Source organism: Xiphophorus couchianus, chromosome 13, assembly GCF_001444195.1.
Source record: "Xiphophorus couchianus chromosome 13, X_couchianus-1.0, whole genome shotgun sequence".
Taxonomy (NCBI): Eukaryota; Metazoa; Chordata; class Actinopteri; order Cyprinodontiformes; family Poeciliidae; genus Xiphophorus; species Xiphophorus couchianus.
In genome coordinates this window covers 6,416,885-6,442,046 of record NC_040240.1, presented here as the reverse complement: position 1 = coordinate 6,442,046, position 25,162 = coordinate 6,416,885, and the positions used below count along the sequence as shown (strand labels likewise).

General features: G+C 42.0%; 1 protein-coding gene across 1 annotated transcript; it reads right to left on the bottom strand.

Annotated features, from left to right (window-relative positions):
* Positions 1 to 6,058: 6,058 nt before the first annotated feature.
* On the bottom strand, positions 6,059 to 20,555 carry LOC114156190 (uncharacterized protein K02A2.6-like). Its single transcript, XM_028036470.1, has 3 exons — positions 20,271 to 20,555; positions 13,258 to 14,439; positions 6,059 to 6,142 (listed from the first exon to the last, which is right to left on the bottom strand). The coding sequence occupies exons 1-3, from the start codon at positions 20,292 to 20,294 to the stop codon at positions 6,059 to 6,061; spliced, it is 1,290 nt and encodes a 429-aa protein (XP_027892271.1). The 5' UTR covers positions 20,295 to 20,555.
* Between the last annotated feature and the right edge of the window lie 4,607 nt (positions 20,556 to 25,162).

Below are 25,162 nucleotides of genomic sequence, written 5' to 3'. Positions count from 1 at the left end.
AACCTGAGTGTTGACCTTTTTCACATTACAAAACAGCTTTTTTATGGTTTAATCAAGATTTGTGGAGGAAAGGTGTTGTATAGACAGGTTTCATAAGGAGCAACTTCTTCATGGACTCCCATTTATTTAAATGTATCTTGCCATGTCACTTGTTTTTAAGGTGCAAAACATTTTTTTCGCCGTTTTTTTTAAAGGATAAAGTTCTTACCCTTTTAGAACTATTCCTGTATTGCTACGTTAACATGGCAGCATTATTGTATTATGTAAATAAATAATAACACAGGTGCAGATATTTAATATTTCATTTGTTCTAATTGTAGATTGCTTTGTGAGAATTTCAGTTCCGCTAACTGTATTTCTGATTTATGTTTATGCCGGTTGAGTCATATGAAATATCACAGATAATCCACCTTTGATCAAATCAGACTAAATTGAAAAATTACTTTATCATCAATTTTCAATCAATCAATCAATCAAATTTTATTTGTATAGCACATTTCAGCAGCAAGGCATTTCAAAGTGCTTTACATCATTACAAACACAGAAACACAATGCAACATAGAATCAATCATTAATTCAAGTTCCATCAATAAATTTGTAATTGATTACATTTCAAATACAATTCTAAACAGGTGGGTTTTTAGTCGAGATTTAAAGAAAGTCAGTGTTTCAGCTGTTTTACAGTTTTCTGCAAGTTTGTTCCAAATTTGTGGTGCATAGATGCTGAAAGCTGCTTCTCCTCGTTTGGTTCTGGTTCTGGGGATGCAGAGCAGAACCAGAACCGGAAGACCTGAGAGGTCTGGAGGGTTGATACAACAGGAAGGTTGATACAACAACAATGCAGGTGAAACATTTCTAACAAGTTTTGGTATATAAAAGAAAATACCCTGCAAAGGTACAGAATGGAGCCAATTGACCAACACTGGGAGCAAAACACTGACTGACTTGACAAAATCCACTCTGTCACGTAATTCACCATTATCATTTCATCACTAAGCCTCAATAAAGGCCAGGGACTTAAGGTTCCTCCGTTGGATCCTGTTGAAAACCTTGGGTGGTTTCTGCCAACTGCATTAAAGTGTAACCACTCTGCTAATCCGTTCTTTTTCTAGTAATGTCTGCTGCAGCAGTTTCGCAGCAGCTCAGGTGTGACGCTGCCCCAGACAGTTTAGCGGTAGTAGAAAATTAACTACGGTGGCATCATCAAGTTTACCGTCCACTTCATAAATTTCATTTGGCAGCTGGTGGAGATTATTCTCGCACCTGCTGTAGAGCTACGTCTTTTCACAAATAGATTGCCTTATTCATGTCATTTGTTTTAAGGAGATGAGCAATTAATCTTCCTTTGTCGTTTCATTTTCAAGTTTTAGTTTACACAACCTTTAGACCTTTGTTTTGAAAAGTATTACAGATGGTAAAGAAGAGAATGAGGGTTTTTTTAATAGACATCGATGTTAGTCTAAACAAAACCCAAAACAGATTTCTTTCACTTTATACTCCTTTTCTACTTTACAATTTTTGAGAGAACAATTAACCTAAAAACATTCATGTCTGTCACTTTGCTTTTCTTTTTTCATGCTTGAACATGATCGCCTTCAAATCGAGTTGAAAGTTTGGTGCTATTTGCCCACAACCGGTCAGTTATTTGCCAAATCAATCAGAAAATAGAGCAAACTCCTCTGCCATATTAGCAGCACATCCGATTATTCAGAATGCAAAAGGGAGAAAATGTTCATCTGTGCAGACAGAACGTCTGCATATGGTTAAATGTGATTAAATGGGACTATTAAGACACAATGCTATGATTGAGTCGATTTCGTTGCAACAGGAAATATAATTTGGAGTCTACTGCATCGAAAGGTTGCAAATCTTTGGCCACATTTCTTTTTGCCCATTTCATATTACACCCTCTGTGGTTTGAGGGGATAATGGAAACACAGAAAGATACTCGACATTTTACAGAACTTGAACTTCACAGAATATTTGTACTTTTTTTAGGTTTGATCAGCAAATTGTATCTCAGTCCTCCTAGTGTTTACCAGTGCTGCTTGTTTTTACGTAGTTAAGTGTAACGTAGTAGCTCTCCTTTATGACATTAGACATCAGCCACATCGAAGATAAATCTTCATTAGAACAAGCTAACGAAGCTTTGTACAAGCGCCACCTAAACAGTAAGCTTGGTTAGGCAATTTAAACAACCTTAAAAGCTTTTTTTGCAGTCTTTAAATTTTTTTGTTTTTGTTTTATAAATATCTTTTTATGTAGTTGACTTTTAATCTCTCCTCTTTGCAACAACGTATTGTTGTTAAGGTTAGTTGGAGGGGAATGTCTGTTGTTTGTAGCTTCTACTAAGTTTTGCTCAGGTGGGAGCGTCAAGGGGACGGAGAATGTGAGACTTTTAAAAAGTCATCAGCATATGTGCTGCTGCTTTATCCAGTGAATTCACTAACATCAGTAACCTTGTCTCTCGACCTGCACACTGTATAATTTGTAAGAAGTTTTATATTTTGTGAAGTAAACGTGGAGTTCTCCACAGAAAGACATACTAACTGCAAACTTCTTCAGTGAAAGTCAAATCTTTCTCTCTCTTTTTTTTTAATGGCAAGAGTTTTGATTAGCTTGATGAAAAATGAGTGAATAAAGTGTTCAGGGTAAGACCCGGGGTCAAGGATGGATATTTGTGATGCGCCGGGCTCTGTATGGATAATGACTAGTTAAAATTCAAGGATCATTTAACGTGCACTCCCATTTAACTAATTTATGACGTCCATTTGTATTTTTTCTTTTTTGTCTCTTGGGGCTACTTAGGAAAACTGTCCAGTAATTAAAATGGACTTTGTCATATTAGATGACCCATTACAATCTTTTAAGAAATTATACATCCTTAAAACAAATGAAAAACGGTCTTCTGAGAAGTACCCGTGGAGGAAACTAGATTTCTTCGGAGAAAGGACTTGCGGAGAAAGTTCTTGCGACGGTGCGTGCTGTTCTAAATAATAATAAAAATAAAAAAAAACCCACAATGAATATCATTGAGATCTTTTTAGGGGTCATTATCTACTTCAAGGAACACACCAGCATGAGTTTTAACTTAAACAACAATATACACAGATGGACCAAATGGTTAGCACTAATCTGTTAATGACCGAAAGAAAAAAGGTCAGAGAAGCCAATAAAAGTAACGCTAAAAAAAGGCAATGTGTATATCTCAAGCATTAAACAGCTGACCGAGTTAAATCCAAATCCAGAAATAGAGTGAGTGAGGCAAAACTGCAAACCCACAAAAATACGACTGTCCATGGAAAGGGAGAACAGCATTGGTGAGAGGATGCATCAACAGGACAACTATTAGTCCTACAGTCCTCAAGTCTGGCTTTCATGCATGAATGGCCAAAAGAAATAACCCGTTGAAAGAAAGTCTCAAGAAGTCCTGTTCACGGTTTGCCACAAACGACGTAGGGGACACACCAAATGTCTGCAGAGGGACGATCTCATCAGATGAGACTAGAATTACACTTTGAGCTAAAGGCAAAAGCCTAAACAAAGTCTTCCATCAGAAGTGATGGAAAGATGGATGAAGCTGAAAAAGAAAACCTGTTAAAGGCTGCAAAAAAAATGAAAGACTGTGGTCTGAAAGGTTTGCCTTTCAAAAGCACAATGACTCTACACACATCCAGTAGGGGAGATATATATGATTGGTGTGTGTGCGTGTGTGTGCAGGTGGTATGCACACTTCTCACATCTGAATTTTTCTGTAGAGCATATATTATTTTCTCTCAATTTCAGTCATGCGCTACTTTGTGTTGACCTATCACATAAAGCTCCACCAAAACCATTGAAGTTCGTGGTTGTAACGTGGCGCAATGTGAAAATGTACAAAGGTAAGGAATACTTCTGTAATTTAATGTACGTAATTTAAGAATTCAATAGAAGACCGACACCTTGACAAGTATAGAATAACACATTTCAAAAGAAACACTCATGTAGGAAGCTTTTTATTTTAAAACCTGGTGCACTTTCTCTAGCTATTGCTAAATGAATTCTTGGAACAAATCTATTAAAAGAGACAAAAGTGTGGCAGATATTCTAGACATTACAGATTCCTTATTGTACTTTTGTAGAATTTATGTCTGCCCTCAGAGAAGAGCGGTTAACTGGGTCAACTTACTTCAACACTCGCAGTAGGAGAAAGGCCTTGCTTTCCACACCGGGCACACTTCTGAGGCCACCGCTGCACGGGATTACTGACACAAAGAGATAAAACCAATGTGTTACGCACGGCTTGTGCGCTAATATGTGCATGTTGTGTGAACAACTCGCACCAGAAGAGCTGCTAGCGATGATATAAATAATACCTACTATCACAGATAGGCAGACAGCGTAAAAACGTGGCTTTTGAAAACAAAATCCACATGGCGGCTTCTCCAAGAAGATCAATTACAGTCAGCAATTGGGTCAAATTGCTGACTCCGGCTGGGACGTGGCTGCCAGAACCAGCACTCGTATTGTACTAAAATGGTGTTGTTTTTTTGGGGGAGTGTTGTTTCGTGATCGCTACAATCAGCGTTGATTGCATGGCGGATTATTTAATGACCCGAAGAGCGTGTCATGCTGGTCCATGCCCATATTTGGCACTGGACTACTTAACCATCTGCTGAAAAACACAATTACTCTTTAGTTCAGGCTGATGTAGCAGGAAATGAAGGGAGGGGCTATCATCTTTGCCACTACAAACCATCCTCCTGCCCTGCTGGATGAGGTTAGTGTTACAGCGTGGTGATATCATAAGCAGGGGGTCTGCTGGCTGTAATTCCCCCCATCATCCCGCTCTGCCCCGGCGGCGACGTCGGCTCCTTCGCTCACCGCGTCTGCCCCGGCTCATGGACAGTGATGTTTCTTAATTATTCAGACAACGGAGTGGGGAATGAAACAAGCTAATGGGGGGAAAATACTCCGAACAGCCAGGTTAATTTGGGGTTTATTGAATTACTGTGTGAGTCGGTGTGATGTCATTAATTACAGGAGATCGCTAATGAAGAAATGGGAACTGTGAGGAGGAATGGGGGGCGTTTTCAGACGCAGTAGGAGAATACACAAGCCTTAGACGGAGTCTCGGATAGACAGCTTCTGTGAACAATGTGGAGTTTTTTTTCTTTGTCTTGTCAGAGATTTTCGGCTGGAATTTCTCTTTAATGGGACCATCTTAACGCACAAATATGCTTTGACATAAACTACTCCACTATACTTTTATTTATTATTTAGGTCATTCTTCCTACTAGAAGGTAAACTTCTACCTCAGCCCTCTAGGATTGCCCTGTTTTCGGCTTTGTCCTTCATTAGAACAAGCTAACGAAGCTTTGTACAAGCTTCGTTAGCTTGTACAAAGCTCAACTCAGACCAGTTTCGATCAATCAATCAATCGATCAATCTTTGCACCATGCAACTCCTTCCATAACACTTTACACAATCAAAAGCAAACCCAAACACACTGCCCCAACTCACCCCCAAGAGAGGTAAAAACTGTTAAAAAGTGCTTTTTTTTTTTAGACAAATTGTTTTTAAAGGCAAAAGACGAGAGGAGATATCAAACATTAAATAGTAGTGGAGGAAATTTTACACCTTTTTATGCTTCATCAATGACAATCAGTCATTCGAGATTATTTGTACAGAACATTTCAACAAGGCACTGACATCATGAAAACACAAGATTAAGAAGTCCTATTAGAAGTCATCAACTACAAAACCAACAACAAACATTACATCTTGACGAGTGCCATCATCAAGGTCATCGAATGTGTTGGCCAACCATTTATTATGGTTCAAAAGCAACTCTGAAGGCTAATTTTCATTATCACATTTAGAGTTTTCCATAATTTGTATTTTTTGTGTGTGTGTCTATATATGCGTCTGGTTAATAACCGTTGTTTCCTTAGATGGTTATTGTTGATTTTTCCTATGTAGCCATTCTCTTGGCAGCTGCCACGCATTCTGTCGATTAGACTCACTAAATCCTAATTTCACTAATCACCTGCCCAGCATTTATGCCTGTTAGTTTCCATTACTCCACCACAAAGTCTTCTGTCGTCTCTCTGTTGTTTAGACCGCCGGGTTCTCTGCGGCGATTCCTCACACTGACGAACCTCTGAGGCGTTCACAGAACAGCCGAGATTATATCACACACGGGTTGACTCTTAACTACCATTTGGGCAACGTCTGAAGGCAACTAGAGTTTATTTGTGGACATCGGGTCTGAATACGCCACACTGTAGCATTTTGTGTCAATACAGAATTGGAGGAACTTCAAGGGGGATTGAACAATTTTTTATGTCTCTGAAGGGGGTTAAATAAAAGCACCGGGCACAAATTAAAAAAATACCTTTTGTATTCTGAACACACGAGCCATTCTGTAGGTTGTAAATATTATAATGACCTGCACATGGCCTGAAGGAGAAGAGAGAGGACAGATCTCTGCTCTATAAACCTCCAAAAATAAAAGCACACACTCAAATCAAGTCAATGATGGTGGGAAAGGAGGGGGAAAAAAACAAAAGGTTCACACACCGTTGTAGCAGAGTTTGGTAAATGGAGGACAATAGTAGGGCAGATTTTATTGGCAGGAATATGAAACCAAAGGTGAGGCTGGCAGAGGCGGGGAGCGAGATAAGCTAAAAAGCATCGAGAGAAGTGGTGTTGGTGGGTATTGTGGGGAGCAGAGGGGAAGGTGGGTGGAGGTGATGGTGGGTGCAGGGGTGAGACAAATTACACCGCACCCCATTTCTCCCTGACATCCTTCAGCCCCTCTCCTGAGCCCCTCTGTCTTGGATGATGAATAGCATCCCCATTTGCATACCAAAAATGCTTTCTGATACGCGCCCCTCTGAGTCATTTTGAGAGATTAGAAAATATCGACAATTATTGACAGAAGCTGAAAGCGTCGGCAACCTCCCATCTGGATTATTGCCTATACCGTTTCATTTTCCCATTTTCCTCCTCCTTACGAGGATACGCCATTGACTGAAAATCTGATTGCCGAGGCTTATGAGCGGAGTCTGGGTGCCGCACGGTGTTGACTCGTTATAGAAGTGGGCCGCTCTGGAAAGGCTGTTGTGTTATTGCTTGTTTGTGCACATTTCCCAATGACACAGACTTTAATTAAGATAATCATCGCTTTGGTACTCTGCATGGACATTCAAGTGTGTCTATATATGTGCGTGTTGTGGTGGTGTTCTATGCAGGTCCACACAAACCTCGTGATCGCATTCTGCGTCTGGGCAAACCTTTTGATTACAATAATAAATAAATGAAATAAAAGAGAGGACAGGGACATAATGGGTCGCTCATAAATTAACGAGCTGCAGAACAATTCTTGAAATATTAAGAGACCTTTGTCGGGCCAGAACTCACCGAGAGAAAGAGGCACAGGAAATGAACGCTGTTAATTGAATAAGACGGACACCGCGAGTGGAGTCGGTTATTAAAAATTCAGAAATGGAGACGCCAGGATGTGGGACAACCAAGAGAATGAAGTGCCGTCCTTTTAAGAAACAACTTGAAACAGTAATTATCCTCTGGAGGTAAAGGTCCTAAAACGGGGTAGGCCAACAAACAAGAAAGGTGTTGATCAGTGATCAGCAGGTCCAAAACTGGAAAATGTAAAGTTTTATTTTACCTTGTAATTCATTCTCTATTCTACTATCTCTATCTATCTATCAGTTTATCTATCCATCCATCCTTCCATTCATTGGATGAAAACCTTAATTGGTATTGAAATCGGCAAGTCAGACTATATAGAAGACTGCTATAGGCTATCCTGCGTCTTTAGCGCCGATAACAGAGCGGACAAACATTTCTGTGATATTCTTCCAGGATGTGGAATCCCACTAAATCCTCCCCCGTGAGACCAAGTGTCTTGTTAAGAGGTGGAAAATCTCCTTACTTCTACCGCAGACCAATCTCTGGTCCCCAGCTAATTAAGTTCCTTGTGTCTCAGTTATTTGTTGTTGCCTAATGAGAGCTATCAGCAGGCTGGCAGTGTCCTATACTGTAATTAATGGACAATGGGAAGATGAGGAGGTGGTAAAGATGAAGTGCGGAGGTGGTGGGGGGCGGGGGGAGAAGGTAAAGTGGAAACTCGTCCGGTCTGATGACCTGCTGGCTGCCCTTCCTCCTCCTCCTCCTCCTCCTCTCTCTCTCTGTCTTAGCATTCCTCTCTTGATTCGTTGCTCTTTTTCCAGTGGGCTGTTTGACAAGCTGCCAGTTCTAATGCCCTCAGTGCAATGTCCCTTGTCAACTCCCATAAACTCTTATATCTATCAGAGCCTCCTCTTAACAAAAAAAGCAGCTTCCATTATCAAAGTGATTAAAAATGATCTTTAATTTCAGGGACAGTCAAGGGCACATTGAGTTTAGACAATAAGCCATCGGCAATAAAGTTCTATATCTCCAAATCTTTTCTCGTAACTCGTCTCTGCTGCACCTTCTGTTCCCTCTTGCATGCCTTATAGCTTCAGGCCAAATACACATTGCCAGGTACATAGCAACATTTTTTTTTTGCTAACTTGATACAAAACATTTGAGTATTAAAGTGATAGAAAGAAGCCAAAAAGTCAATTTTAAAGACAAAATGTTTTTTAACTTTCAGTCAGCAGGTTAGGACTCATTCCCTCAGTGAGACTTTTATATTTTGTTGTTTTTGCAGTACTTATCTATTTCCAGATCTTTCCAGACTTTCTGTGCAGCCCGGGAAAATATGGTAACAAAATAGAACATGGAATGTTTTTGTTCTTCCAGACGTTATTCTTGAAGTCGCACCAGTCCACCTACTCTTCCACACATTCCTATTATTCATTACTTAATCAATTAATTTCTCTCTCCCTTCATACTTTCTTCTATCTGTCTTTTTATCCATCCATTCATTTAGCCATCCATTAGGTTTTCCTTCCATCCATCTGTTTATCCATCGCTTTGTCCATCAATTCAGCCATTTCATTAATCATTCATCCATCCACCCACCCAGCAGTCCATCCATCCATTTTGGTTTCATACACTTCGTACTTCATGAATTACAAACGTGTGCCTTAAATTAGCAAATTTTTGTATTTATCCCTAAAACATTGATAATGCAGGAATGAGGACATATAAAATTTAACTCTGAAAACATTTCATCTGGGGTCCAATTTAAACAAACTCTAGTTCATTAGAAAGTCAGATCCGTTTGGGGAGGTGTGAATGCTCAATCCAACTCGGATTAGGATCAGAAAAGCGAACTCTGATCTGCCTGAAAACCTAAGTCTCGGTTCAGATGACGTGAACTCTGGTGCAGTTTGAATGCATATGTCAATGCCATGCGGATGGGAGATTGCTCCAAAAGGTGGGAAGTGGACTATAGTGCAGGGCATTCTGGGTAAATACAACCAAAACAAACGATTGAGTTTAGTGCCAGCAAGAGAAATGGCTCAAGGTCTTTTTTGTGAAAGACGAAAGAGAAATCCTACTACCGCTAAAATTTGACGCCCTTCCATTTTTTGTTTACGTTTTGTGAAGAAGGAAGCTGCGCTATTTATTTCTTCTGAGACTTTCCTGTTTTTTCCCTTCAGCGGTTCATGGCGCAGCGCCAGCACAGGTAAGGGAGGCGAAAAGGTTTTTCAAAGGGTTTGGTACGTTTGACACAGTGCGGGGTAAAAGCAAACCGCACCAGCTAAAAAATGTTTTAGCGTTGGTCCAATATGGAACCTGTTCTACTGGACTGTCAGGTGTAAAAAAACACAGCTTTATTGGTAGAATGTTTGATAATAATTTTATAACATTTGCCATAATATACACATCCCAAAAAGTTGTCCTTCCAGCTTTGTTTCAACTTAGTAAAATTCAACATTTTAAAACCCTATAAACCCCTTTTCTGGTCAGGCTAATCTTATCTTCTGCTGACAGTAAGCCACTAAATTAATTATCACCCTATAGTATGTATGCTAAAATTTGGCATTTTTAAAATGAAAATTGAACAGCAACAAAAAAAAACAAACATGCAATGTCATCACAAACACAGCGAGTGGACATGGCTAAAGGAATAAACACGATATACAGCAGTGGATAAATGTCCCCGGTGATGGCAGAAGACTTTAACTCTGGCATGAATCAAAAGAACACCCAGTCTGACTTGTTAATTTAATTACCTGAGTTGTTTCGGGAGATTTTGGACGGCCGCGGAGCCGGTTGGTCCCGATGCCAGCAGAGGCCACCTCCGTGTCAAACGGTTCTTCTCATTTACTCCCTCTCTCCCAACACGGACACGCTGCCAGGTCTTTCGCAAGCGCCGACTCGATTACCTTTCCGGGGTGCTGGTGTTAAAAGGTGTGAATAGAAATGGGAAACATGCAGAGGAGAAGTATGGTGAGGTAATAGGGATTTGAAGAAGAAAAAAAAAAGAAAAGAAAAGAACGCCTACCAAAAACAAAAAGGGTTGTGGTAATAAAAAGGCTTTGGGAAACGCTGGACAGAGACATGTGCCAGTACAGGCCTGATTAGGACAATTACAGAGAGGGCATATGGGGTCCTCAAGGTTGTTTGTTGGTCACAGCCACAGAAAATAATTAATGAAAACCTGCAAAGTGAGTACTAATGTTTCTTGCGCCAAAAGAGAGTGCAGAGAGGCTGAGACGTGGTCGGAATGCATCTGACTGAAGCAAAGGGAAAAAAAAGAAACAAAAGTTTTGAGGTACTGCTAGGATGCCAGGCAAGGCAAAAACAAAATAATGATTTTTTTTTTTTTAATGGGCCCTCCAATGGAAAATTGATCAGGATGATAAATGCATGTGGTAGAGACAAAAGACGGATGCTGGAGAGAAGGGAAAAAAAGTGTTTACTTTCAAGGTATGTTGGAGGGATGGGAGCGCGGGACGGGGACGGGATGGGATGGGATGGATTCTCTCAAAGAGCTCCACTGGACATCAGGCAGAAAATGCAATGAGTTCCAAAGACCTTCCAGTGAATATCAAACAGATGACTTGAGCCGTTTTACACCGACTCTGTCATCGCATTGGCAACTGTTCTGAGGCCGAACGATAATTGTAAAGGCTGAAGAGGAGAGGCGAGGAAGCAGTACCTGGACAAATCACTGAGCGCACGTCTAATGCTTACCAAATACTGTGCCATGCATTGTGTAATTTCAAGCTCTATTGGCAGGCCTCCCGCAGTCTCGCCGTCTGTGTTTATCTCGACTGCTTGAGTGGCTGCCAAGCTGAGGTGGTAAACTAAATTTGCTTAGCTTTTTTGCTTGTTTGTTTCCAAAGTGCCAGAACTCCACCTTCGTTTGAACCCGCGGCTTTTCCCTGTGTCGCACATTTCAAGAACGTTGAGTATGGTTCTATTTATGTGCTCTTTTCTGTTTAAAACATTGCTTTGACCAAATAGATGAAGGTAGCAAAATAATTTATGAACGTTTCCGAATAAAAATTATCAAAAGATTTTCAAGCCCATGATTTTTTTTTCTAAACGTTTATGTTTTTGCATTTGGTGGATGCTTTTATTCGTAGAAACATGCAAATGCAAAGTAACAATGTAGTTTCAACCTTCAAAGAAGTTTAAAGATAATATCCCAAAAGGCTTCCTGCTACATTTGCAGATAACGATGGCATTACAAAAAGTTGACTGTAATTTTGAGTAAGTTTGTATCTAACACTTTCTTACATTTTTATTTTATAAAAGGATGTGGAAGCTATTTTTTTTGTGCGTCACGGATGTGGAACACATTTTGTTGGTCCATCACACAGGGATCAAGAAAATAAATCAGTATATATCGGTGTAACAAAAAAATATATATATTTTTTTCTCTAACTACAACTCCATTCATGAGGCTTATTTCTTCAAACCATCCAAAAGATATAGGCATTAAGTAGTTCAATAAGATCACAAATTTGGAGTACAATCAAAACAGGAATTAAACTTACAAAGAAAGAAAAAAACAATAGTACTTTTTTTTAAAAGTACTCAATATACTTGTGGAACACTTTTTTAAATGTCCTCTACCACACACATACACACACCACACCAACACAACGTTACGTCCTCTGAAAGTACCACGCTATAAGGAAACACAATTGTTATTTTCCCAGGAACGAACAATTTTACTGACTTTGCCAGTAGCCATCACCTGAGGCATTAATTAAAATGACCCGAATGCCCTTTTAAACTAATAACTTAGATTTAATGTGAGAAATTAATATTAACCAAGTTGTTGGGTCCCTGGCTCTTGGGGGTTTAACCACTAATGAGCTGGTTTTGGAAATTCAGTTTGATTTAATCGTACCAAATTCAAAAATATGTTCAGTGAAGCTGCTAAAGCAAGAATGGAACGACTTTCACTTATCCTATTGGTTTCTTAGCATTATCTGAAAAATAATCATCTAGGTCATCCGCAGCATCCCCTTCACCATTTTGCTTTTGGCCCTACCAATCCATTAGTGATCCACTCATCAGCACCAACCACAATGAATTTCATCATCAATAAAACCTTTGAAGCATTTGTCTTAATGTCATTCTTGGCTCCGTCTTTCGGCAGTAATATTTGAATCTCAGTAAATGGGATTGTGTACTGGCCGTCTTTACTGTGGTTGTGTCTTTAAGCGTCTGACACTTTATTAAAGAAGGAAATTTATTAGGTTAGCTTAAATTTTGGAAACAGCATGGCTCTCTTTTCCTCCTGTTAGCCGGGTCCCGAGCGGATGCCGTCACGGCTGGAAAAACAGACGGCGAGGCTCAATGACGTCACAGAGATACAGAGTTTAATTCAATAGAAAACACCGTATGAATTTAACAAGAAAACTTCAGAGTACAAAGAAGTACATTCTTTACCTGAGACAAAAGAATTAAAAGAACAAAGGATCCTTTGGAGACAGCTGTTGCTTAAAAGCAGAACAGGGCAGCTATCTGAATCCTTATTGTTGCGCATTCCCTTTTTCTAGTGAAGGCGTTTCTCTTTGTTAATATATGCAAATAGGGCGTACCTCTATTTTGACCAACCAAGAGCTACCTTGGAAAAAAAACTTAGACCTTCCCCTGAGTTTTAATGACAAATATCAAGAGTCATTTTAGTTATTAAAGTTATAAGTTATTTTCACAAAACCTATCTTGCTCCTCTGCAGTCAGCTTCTCCAAAGATTTGACCCTTTGCTTTATCACAAACAATAATGAGATAGAAGTCTTTTTCAACCTGTAAAACATAACATTTAAATCATTCTCTTTTGATTCCGATATTGTGGCAGGAATTCCTGCTACACTCCCCCCTGGAAGCACCTGGCGTTGCTCCTCGTCCGAAGATTGAAGTCGTAGCTCGTCTTGTACGTCTCGGAGCGCACGTTGTGGCTCCTCGGCTGCTGTGCACTGACTCCAATGAAACCAGGTGTCTCCTTTCCCTTGTAGACGAACAGCATGGGACGTCCTCTCCACTACTCGGTGTGGTCCGGTGAAGCGAGGTTCAGACCACTTCCGTTTGATGACCTTCAGGCGCACCCAGTCGATTCCTGGAACTGGTCCTGAAGCTGGACGCTCCTGTGCCGTCTGGTATTTTGCAAATTCCGCAGCCAGACTCTGTAACTCAGTAAAGAAATCTTTATGAGATAAATGTGCAAGTTCACCTTTCCATCCGGGCACGCGACTCCCAGGTCCTGGAAAAATCCGTCCGGTCTGGAGCTCGAATGGAGAGAACCCTGTTGTTTGATTAATAGACATTCGAACAGACATCAAAGCAATAGGCAAAGCATCTACCCAATTTAATTTGGTATGTGCACATACTTTGGCCAATTTTTGTTTGATAGTTTGGTTTAACCTCTCAACCTTGCCTTGTGACTCAGGATGATATACTGTACCGAAAGAATGCTTCAATCCAAGCAGCTGCTCCACTTTCTGCAGATCTTGGTTCCTAAAATGAGTGCCGTTATCTGATCTCACCTTCTCTGGAAATCCATGGGTCGGAATGTAATGATTGATCAGACACTTTATGACAGTTTTGCTGTCCTCCTTTTTTGCTGGCCACGCCTCCGGCCAGCCCGAGTATGCATCCACACACATTAATACATACCTGTATCCTCTAACGGGTGTTATCATGTCTGTAAAATCAATAATTATTTCCTTACCCGGTTGTGTAGTACAAGGGAAATGTCCCGCTGGTGGCCGAATAGTTGGTTTTGCGTTGTGTTGTCCACAAATTTCACATGTTTTCACATATTCCTTGACCATGTCTCTCAAAAATGGATGCCACCAGTGCTCTAGATTTTTTAGCATCTGTGCAATACCCACATGTCCGAGTCCGTGAGCTTCCTGGAAAACCTGGAATCTCATATTTGGAGGAAGAATTACTTTACCATTTGGTCCCCGCCAGAGTCCTTCATTGCAGACGGCACCTCTTGCTCTCCAGACTGATCGTTCCTCAGGTGACACGGTTTTCTGATGAGAAATAATTTTTTCAAAGTGATTTTGTTCGACCTGTTCAAATTCAGTACTCACCATCACAAGAGATGTCAGGTATCCCGCTGCCCTCTTAGCGGCCTCATCCGCGGCTGCGTTTCCTGCTGCAACTCTGGTCTTGCTCTGATCATGTCCCTTGCATTTAATCACAGCCACAGACTGAGGTAACAGTAATGCCTCCGCCAATTCTTTCATTTCAGTTTCATGTTTTATGGGCTTTTGTGTTGCAGTCATAAATCCTGCTCTGAGCCACTGAGGAAGTTCCACATGTACAGCGCTAGCCACATACGCTGAATCACTGTAAAGATTCACCCTCATTCCCTCAGCCAGTTTCAGTGCTTCGACCATTGCTTTTACTTCTGCCCTCTGTGCCGATTGGGCACCCTGCAGCTTTTCTGCCTTCAAAACACGAAACTCACTGCCCAAGTCTTCCACTATCGCATATGCTGCTCTCAAACCGTCTGTGTCATGTTTAAAACAGCAACCGTCTGTATAAAAGTTTTTCACATCTTCACCTTCTAGAGGAGAAGCTTGTAGGTCCGGTCTTATCTTTTCTTCCTTCAGTACTAATTCGTCACAGTTGTGTGGCTGTCCATCTTGCATCCTGTCAGCCATATTCGCTCCGATATGTACAAAAGTTATATTAGGTGATTCCAGAATTTTGCTCAGTTTTTGTTGTCTCAATGTAGTTAATGTGAAATGTTGTGAATTCACATATGCCACCACGCTGTGTGATGTCATAACCTGTAATGGATGACCCATCACAATGTGTGCTGTCTTTTGAATCATTTTTCCCACACCTGCTGCATGTCTTGTACATGTCGGATGTCTTTTTTCCATCGGATCCAACATTGTGCTGACATATTGGAGGATTCTCCTGTCTCCCCCTTTTTTCTGAAACAGAACTGCATTAACCGTCAGTTCTGTAACAGAAACATCCAAATAAAAGGGCGAAGCATAATCTGGGACAGCCAACTGGGCAGCAGCAGCCAATTGCTGTTTCAGAGAGATAAAAGCATCTTCCGCCTCCACAGTCCAAGTCAAAACCTGGTTGAGCTTACGAGTCCCATGCTCCCTGACTAATGCCCGTAAAGGGTCTGTCAAACCAGTATAGTTAGGAACATAGTTCCTACTATATCCAGTCAAACCAAGAAAGGACAGCATGTCTTTCACCGTGTGTGGTTTAGGGTGATCAAGAATAGCAGATTTGTGACTGGCAGACATCTGAGTGCCAGTCGCAGTGATAGTCCGCCCCAAGAAAGAAACCTGCTTTCTCGCAATTTGCAATTTAGACCTGCTCACTTTAAAACCTCCGTCAGCAAGGTGTGACAGCAAACGTCGCGTGGCCTCAATGCAGGACTCCAACGACTGTGCTGCAAGCATGAGGTCATCCACATACTGAATCAGAGTCACGCCGTCTGGTAACGAGCAGTCTGCTAACTGCTGTTTCAAAACCTGATTAAAAAGCCCTGGGGAGAGAGCAAAACCCTGAGGCAAACGTGTATATCTCAGCTGCTGACCCCCGTAGGTGAAAGAAAACACGTCCCGACATTCCTCAGCCAATGGGAGACAAAAGAAAGCGTTAGCAAGGTCCACACAGGAAAACCAAGTCTGAGAGGGATCAAGGTTAGTTAATGCAACATGAGGATTAGGGACTGGCACCGTAGGGGTCAATAAAACAGAATTAATCGCCCGGAGATCATATGCCATGCGGTATTTACCCGTCCCTTTTTTCTCGACCGGTAAAATAGGAGTGTTCCAGGAAGAGGTGGAAGATTCTAACACACCAGCCTCCAGAAGACCCCCAATTGTTTCCGCTAGTCCCTCTTCTGCCGCCTGCTTATGAGGATACTGAGACCTCCAAATAGGAGGGCCTGGTCGCAAATCAAAAGTGACAGGTGTGACATCAACAAGCCCCACATCCGTAGGACCTGTTGCCCACAGACATTCAGGCAGAGAAGCCAACATAGCAGCTGCAGTTGGATGATCAGTCAACTCCCTGCCATGGTGCCTAGGAAGTTGAAGATGTTCCAAAACTACAGAATCTACAGCAGAACACTTTATTCTGTAGGTGTTTGTAGAAGGAGAGAAAAAAAAGGTCTGTATTAACAGTTGCCTGCCAGTCTGAAACTGCCAGGGAGCGTTTTACCACGCCCCCTAATTCCCTGGCCTGATGGCCAGGATGGAGAGCCAAAGAAATATGTGGAACAGCTTCATCTTGCATTTTATACCAAAACGACTGATCGTGAGTCAGATCAACAGCTGCAGCCACCCCCTCCGGTGCCACATAAATGTCCTGTGTAAATACAGTCCAGTCAACACCGGCTAAATGTGTCTCAAACTGCTCCTGGAACCATTCAGTCTGGTCTCGGTCATAAAACAAAGTAACATGGGGCAGATCAGGGGTCGGACCATACGGAGCAAGCGCTTGAATCCAGGGCTTCCAAAGCAGAAAACAAGATAGAATTCCAGCATGGTCAGTCTTTTCCGGCTGTATACGCCCCCAGTATATGTCAGCCAGTTGCTCCTCAGCTTGTTGCAGCAAAAACTGTCCATGGGTATAAACCGGAGAACAGGCGTGAGACGATCCATCAGGAAAAGTGACAAGTAATCCATCAGGTCCACACAAAATAGTCGCCCCCAGAGCAATCAACAAGTCCCTCCCTAATAAATTAACGGGAGATGAGGGGGAGCATACAAAAGGATGTGTCACTTTCTGTCTGCCCACAGCCGTGTGCAGAGGCGTGGAGAGTGGCAGAGTCTGTTTCACCCCAGAAAAACCAACCACTGATATTGTCTGATCAGAAAGTTTATGTGAAGGCATGACAGCATTCATGGTGGAATATGTTGCCCCTGTATCCACCAAAAATGGTAATGTTTGTCCATCCACTGTCACATCAATCAGGGGATCTGCCAAAGCTCCCTGACATAGGTTCTTCACCGGGGTGTGTCAATACTGTCCAGCCTGAGAAAACTGTCCCGGACGCTGCGGAAGCAATGCAGCATTCGGAGTTTGTTGTGATGTCAGGTCCGGCAACGCACCATCTGATATATAGTGAGGGCACTGTTGAACCCAGTGACCCTCCTCCCCACAATAGAAACACCTGTCTCTGCGTCCACCCCTTCCTCGCGCGACCGACACTGCAGGCCTACCCCGTCTGCCCCCACGCCACCCCGGAAGACCAGACCGAAAACGTGGAGCTGACACACCAGGACCAGAATGAAACACCGGAAGAGGAGCCCGTGCAACAGCTGCCAACATAGCTCTAACCTCCTGTCGTTCCTGTTTTGCAAGATTAATTTTCTGTTTAGCTTCTCCTATTTGAAGTTTCAATAATTGATTCTTAAGATCTTCCTGCTCTCTCTCCTTCTCTTTCTCCTTATCCTGAAAAATCTGCATGTTATGCAACAAATGCAATTCCCACTTCGCATGGTCACAAGATCTCAACTCCGGGTTTGTCCCCATTGAAGCAGCGACAGAAGTAGGGACACCATTTAAAACAGCTTGGCGAAAATGTTCCCTCATTAATGTAGCAACAGCTGGATGAACCCCAGACTGTCGCCTCCAGATATCTATGGCTTTATCTAAAAATACTTTTGGGTGTTCTTTGGAATCCCAGAAAAACTTTGGAATAAGTGACAGCGACAAAGGGGGAAATATATCCCTCAAGGCCGCACCCACAGGAGTCAGAACAGCTGTAAGAGGCGTCTCATCAGGGCAGTTCATAGTTCCCGCTGACAGCTCAACATCACGGCAATTTGTTGTCGTTGTTGAACGACTCAAAATTGCCCTGAAATCCCCCAGTGCTAAGGTCAACCCCCCTGTCAGTGATTCTAATGCATGTAACCAAGGAGTAGCACCGTCCACCAAAGATGGTAATTTTTCAATAAGGGTCTGTAAATCTCCAAAAGAAAACGGCTTGTATCTCTGTCCTTGGTGGGAAACTATTAAAGGCATAGCATAATGGGAAGAACTGTCAGAACGTGCTGACAGAGCCTCAGAATGAACCGATCTATTTGAAAGGTCTGTGTCCCAATCATCCATACCCCCCTGTGATTTCCTGCCTAAACTTAAAAGTCGTTCCTGAAAAGTGACAGCATTAGAGGTGGCACCGCCCCTCCGTGGTGTGCTCATCTCACGAGAGGAGGGACTAACATCCCCTCTCCGCATGTCACACAGATTACGTCCGCTCCGAAGCTGCATTGGAGCGGAGGTAAACTTCACATCATCTTTCAAAACAGGAGCAAAAGACACTGAGTTTCCCCGAATGGGTGGGGACTCCTCAACCAGACGGCCAACCAGTGACACATCTACATTCAACTGAACCTCCCCCTGCTCCCCCTCATGTGAGGAAGAGGCTAAGGGAGGTGTAGGGCTGCTGAACTGACGTGAAACCTGATCCACACCCGAAGAAGTCGCCAAAGGATATCTAGAAAAACAAAGTTTTTCACGTTGAACCCGATCCGCCATAGGAAGACTATCAGAAACAGAGCGAACACCAAGAGGGGACGCCGGGTATGACGTCATTAAATCGGGATCCTCCTGTGCCGGTGGAGCAGAAGAACTCTGAGGAGGAACCCTCAGAAGATCCCATTCAGCTGTGCCCCTCCGAACATCCAACACTGGATACAGCCCCGTGCAAGAGGGATTAGTGTCATTATATGGGGGTGGGAGCGAAGCAACAGATGGATTAAACTTCTGTTTCGGCCGGTCAGAGGAAACCCCCGAAAGATCAACCGGGGCATGTAATGAGTCCGAAGCCTTCGTAACCGAACCCTTTCCATAAAGGTGATCCGTCCCCTGCCAACCCACCAGAAGTCTAGCCCACAACTGTCTGTCCTGTTCCGTGTTCTCCAACTTCTTAATTAGTTTCTTTCTGCGAAACAGAGTAGCCCCATCCTGTTCACCACGCACCGCATCCCTATCAGCTGAAGCCTGATTTAGACAGGCATTCAAAATTAAACCTAACGGCTTTTCAGCACTTAGGAGTTCATTGTTCATGCTGACCGCATTTTCCAACCTGTCTTTCAATTCATCCGCCGTCACATGAAGCGAATCCAGACCAAGTTGTTTGTCATAAATATTAATGAAGTCAGCAATCTGTTCCCGTAGTGTCGTCCACGGACCTAAACCGTACGAATGAGCAGTGTCATCTCTCCGCAACACCGTTGCCATATTTATATTAGAATAAATGCAGCAGGAACAACGCAAATCAGCACACACACAGCGCTTTTCAAACAACTTAACACTCCGCTCAAACACACAGCCAGCCCGAACTCGCGCACGCGCACACACACGGCCACACAGATACACACGCAGAGCTCTGCACAGTCAAACAGCCTCGTGTCGCGGCAACAAGCACAGATCGCCACACACAGAGAAACACAAAGAAACACAGAGAAACACATAGACACACAACACAGTTTTTAAGAAAAACAGGGGGGAAATAAAATAGAAAATATAAACCCGGCGCCGGTTACAAAAATATAAGATGCATCATTTTACCCGGGTGCACTCTCAGTCCTTAATCTACCACAGAAGGGTGATACAACCCGCTTTTAGTCCTTAATCTACCACAGAAGGGTGATACAACCCGCTTTCAGTCCTTAATCTACCACAGAAGGGTGATACAACCCAGACACAAACTTTCCCAATTTTTTCGAAGGGACAGAAATAAGCCTTCAGGAAAAATTCACTTAAAACCTAGCCTTATAACAGCGGTAACGTTAATCCGACTGCTTGGACCTGCCACGGTCCTCTGTTCCCGTGTCTATTCAAATCTATTAACAACAAAGTCTTTTAGAAGTACCTTCATACATCTGCAGTTTTCCATCCCTGTAGTCACACACCAAAACAGTCAGCACCGATCGCCCACGTGTCGCAGACACGGAAACAAATCAAAGAGTCTTACCCGACTGTAGCGTCCAAGCCGAACCGGGCCAGCGCGTGACAGAGCCGCCCGCTCAGAATCCGCAACCGAACGAGCCCCCAAATTATTAAAGAAGGAAATTTATTAGGTTAGCTTAAATTTTGGAAACAGCATGGCTCTCTTTTCCTCCTGTTAGCCGGGTCCCGAGCGGATGCCGTCACGGCTGGAAAAACAGACGGCGAGGCTCAATGACGTCACAGAGATACAGAGTTTAATTCAATAGAAAACACCGTATGAATTTAACAAGAAAACTTCAGAGTACAAAGAAGTACATTCTTTACCTGAGACAAAAGAATTAAAAGAACAAAGGATCCTTTGGAGACAGCTGTTGCTTAAAAGCAGAACAGGGCAGCTATCTGAATTCTTATTGTTGCGCATTCCCTTTTTCTAGTGAAGGCGTTTCTCTTTGTTAATATATGCAAATAGGGCGTACCTCTATTTTGACCAACCAAGAGCTACCTTGGAAAAAAAACTTAGACCTTCCCCTGAGTTTTAATGACAAATATCAAGAGTCATTTTAGTTATTAAAGTTATAAGTTATTTTCACAAAACCTATCTTACTCCTCTGCAGTCAGCTTCTCCAAAGATTTGACCCTTTGCTTTATCACAAACAATAATGAGATAGAAGTCTTTTTCAACCTGTAAAACATAACATTTAAATCATTCTCTTTTGATTCCGATATTGTCATAGTTAGTACATTTTCAAATACATTCGATTTACTAGATTAGTACTTGTAGCTTGGGTAATATACTTTAATCTAACACACTATTGCTACCAATATTAAAAAGGTATATCAGAAATTAAACCTTAAGTGTTCCCAAAATTCCTAAGTTGTGATCAACTCCAGATGCAACTCTGAGCTCCTGGGAAACCCCCAACCTCTGACCTGTGAGCCGGGGAAGATATTCTTTATGGCCTACTAATTTAAAGCCTTTCAAGAGCATAGTGTTTTATGGCTGCTCTAAGTTACAGCCTTGCCAGGAGAATGTTTATCTCTGATCGTTTACCTTGCATCAGCTTGTCCAAATAGGAATGTTGATCTACTTAAACGCACATGGCATTAGCTTAACTATATTAAACAATCAAAAATAGCCATATTTCCTTAACAACTTAAAAAAGAAAAACGAAAGCTTGGACTTTGGAAGCGAGGTTCTGCCGAGAGGTTGGGAGCAGCTGATGTCCGACCTGCAGTGAACAACCAGGACAAACACAACGTAGCGGTTTGTCGAGTCTGAGCGAAGCCAGTTCCTATTTGGATTGACACTATCCTAAAACAACTCCAGTATCAAATATGTTCTAGTCATTATTGATATTAACGTCTAAACTTTTTTAGACGTGAATATGCCAAAAAAAACAAACAAAAAAATGAAGTCATGCTTCCACATTGTTGTTAAATACTGCAGCAACCATCTACAACAGGAAGTGAGTCGAGTTGTGGCGTCCAGCAACCTTTTGGATGAATCCCAACTCCAACGTCCCTGAATCCAATGATTGAATTACCTCCACATGCACATCAGATCTACAGATCAGAGTATGCTGTTCATATTTTTTCTACCAAAAGGTTCTTGATAGGTCGAAAATAAATGATGGACATTTTCCGAAAAGTAATCAACCATGCCATTTGAAATATGTGATGCACCCATGGCAAGCTACTGAATGGTGTTGGCGTGTATCCTAGCTTTAGCTCTTTTTAGCTCATATTAAATGCTTTGATAGATTCTGACAACAGCCGAAGGAAAACGGACAAAACGTGAGTTTGGGGGACAGTGTTGGATTCAGGTTCAGTGAAACGGGTTGGCAGAAAAGCGGAAGCAACTTTATGATAGCTACGCTCTCCATTACTTTGTTCAATTACTCTAATTAAAGCTAAATGAACCAATTAATCAGTTAATTAAACCAAAATGGACACACTTCAATCTGCTTTGCTTGGTCTTTAAAACAGTGCGTGGTGATGTCGCACAGGGAGGATGATAACAGCAGATGCATCTTTGGGGGAAAAAAAAAAAAGAAATTATAGGAAGTTTATTTTTGCATTAGCTGAACAGATCTGCTCAAAATCTGAGGAACATGTTTGTGATAAACCCAAACATTGTTTAGCCAGGAATACTTTTTTTTATCACTAGCAATATCTTCATCACAAACTAACATAATCGCACGCTGCATGTTTTTTTTTTTACCCACAGCTAGAAGGCACAATTTACATGTAAAAATATTGATTATTTCGACACCGATCAAAAATTCTTAGTTAGGACATCATATAATTTATATATTGCAGAATATTTTATTATTCTTAGTTGCCCCGTCCTCTTCGGTTTCAGATGTGCTACCCTGGCTCTCGGAAGTGTGTCAACATTTGTTTTGCAGGGTTTCGTTTCTCAACAATGTCTTAGTCATTACGCGGTGGAATTCCTCTTAATGTCTTTTTCTCACTGCAATACGGAGATTTTACAACAATGTGACAAAACACATCTTAAATTTTTTAAACGACTCCCGAGCATCAACTACAGAAAGCTACCCATCCCGGCTGCGCTTTTGAACCCCACCCAGGAGACGTGCGCATTTCACGGCGCGTTCTGTTTGTGTCCTCGGGCTGCTAATGTCTGGATAACTGAACTTCAGAGGCTCTCGTCAATGCTGGCGCTCCCTGAAAAGGAAGGAACGAAATCATTTGGCGCACTAAAAAAAGAAGTGGGATGACAAGATATGGCAAACAGGCTGATGCAAGTCAAATCACGGAGAGCAGGTGGCTACAAGAAAGTGACACACAAACGCAGGCGAGAGGGGCTGGGGCGGCGGGATTGTAATAGGGCATGGCAGTGAGGAGAGAGGAACAGGTGCAGAAAATGAGGAAATGAAGAACGGTCGAGGAGGAAGAAGGAGAGAGTTGTCATACAGTGGAGAATTAGAAGATCTGGACACGAAAAGGAAATTGCATAAAGAGGCAAGAAGAGACGGGGAACGAGAAAGCGACGGAGGGATAATGTCCATGTGAGCATGGAGCCTATCACAAAAACCCGCTGTACTATTCTCACCATGACAATACCGACAGATTGAGTTGGACAGGGTTCACAGGCTCGAGTACCAGTCAGTCAGAGAGAAAAAAAAGCTATTGAGTGCTTTTCTGGTGTTATCTAGCTTGCTGCTGAATACTCTCCTTCTGTAGCCAAAAAAACCCGGTTCTGGTTACAGCACTCGGTACAGGCTGTAAGTCCATAACACTTCACCTCTGTCGAGAGTCAATCTCGCGCCCGGCTGCGAAACGTCGCTTTTAAACTACCGACAGTTCCGAGGAGAGGAAGCGGAAGTACGAGAGCTCTTCGTTGGTTGATGTCCGAGGAGCTCGTAATCATCTTAGACGTTTGCAGGAACGTTCCTTGAAATTTACATTCTCGTCTCGCATTTTGTATGTATTTTTTTGGCTTTATCGCGAGCCTGCGTTGCTTCATTTGATATACAGAGTCGTCCTCCGTTCCATTGTCTCTGACCCGTTCGTTTTTTAATCATCCAATTCACAAAGGACACAGCTACAACCAACAGCAGAACACAATCCCCATTATTTCTCTGTGAGATGTCATGTTTGTAATTGAAAGTATTATCTCATTGATCACGGCTCCTATTGTAATCATCATAATTACCACTGCAGAGTCGTTTAGATGGTAATTTGGGCTTTTCTTACCAAATGTCAAGCTATTCATCTTGTTGATAGTGGCCTATGGAATTGGCTATTGTGTCATACAACATCTACTGCTGGTGTTTTAGATTCTGGCTGTGCTTGCAGCATGACCTTTGCCCTCGGTGTTGTAAGGGGAAGAATTTGGAGTGAGGGACACCAGGCCGACCTTTTGCCCAAGGTTTTCCTTCATCTGGCCTTGCTACTGCCTTGCCCATAACTCTTGTCGTAAAGAAGGTCTTTTAAATATGGATGGATGCGAGTCAAGGTTGTGTTTTTCGTTGCTCAACACGCAGCTGAATCCAGATATTAGCATATGCTAGAAAATGAAAGGAAAGATGACTTTCCTTTAATCAGCAACTATACTTTTTTGTTTGCCACAGTTTTTGTCAGCTAAATTTTACAAAATATTAATCACCTAAAGTTACTGTAACTGTTTGATTCGTGTTAGTTGAACTTTTGTTAGTTTGTCTAGAAAGTTTGCTTCATTTGGGGAAGTGAGAATACCCAATTTAACTCTAACATTGGACCAAAAAAAGTGAACTCTGTTCCGTGTAAAAAGCTGGGCCTTGGTTCAGCCGAAGTGAACTCGGATGTGGTTTGAATTCATATATGAATGCCATGAAATGGCCTTTTCTCTTGCCATTTCTACCAAGAGAAATGGCTCATGCTCTTTTACCAAAGACAAAAGAGAAATCCTACAGTAGCTAAAATCTGACACAGCTAAATTTTTTGTTCACATTTTGTGAGGAAGGAAGTTGAAGTCAGTAGTTTTTCTATTCTTCCCCCCAGTGGTTCTCAGTGCAGCGCCGCCACAGGCGAGGAGGTGAACAGGTTTTTTAAAGTGTCTGGTTTATTTGGTACAGTGAAAATAAAACTGCACCATCTGAAATTGTAGGAAATTTTACAATTTTGGTTCTCAATTGAAGTGAGTCAAATGGATAATCAGGTGCGAAAACACCATAAAGAGATAAAGTCATAGAAAACATACATTTTTAAAGGAGAACCAAGTAGAAATTCTGATATAATCAAAGTGAATTACTGTGAAATTATTCAACCCCCACCTCACACAGACATAAGAAATAAGAAGGAGTTGGGGCT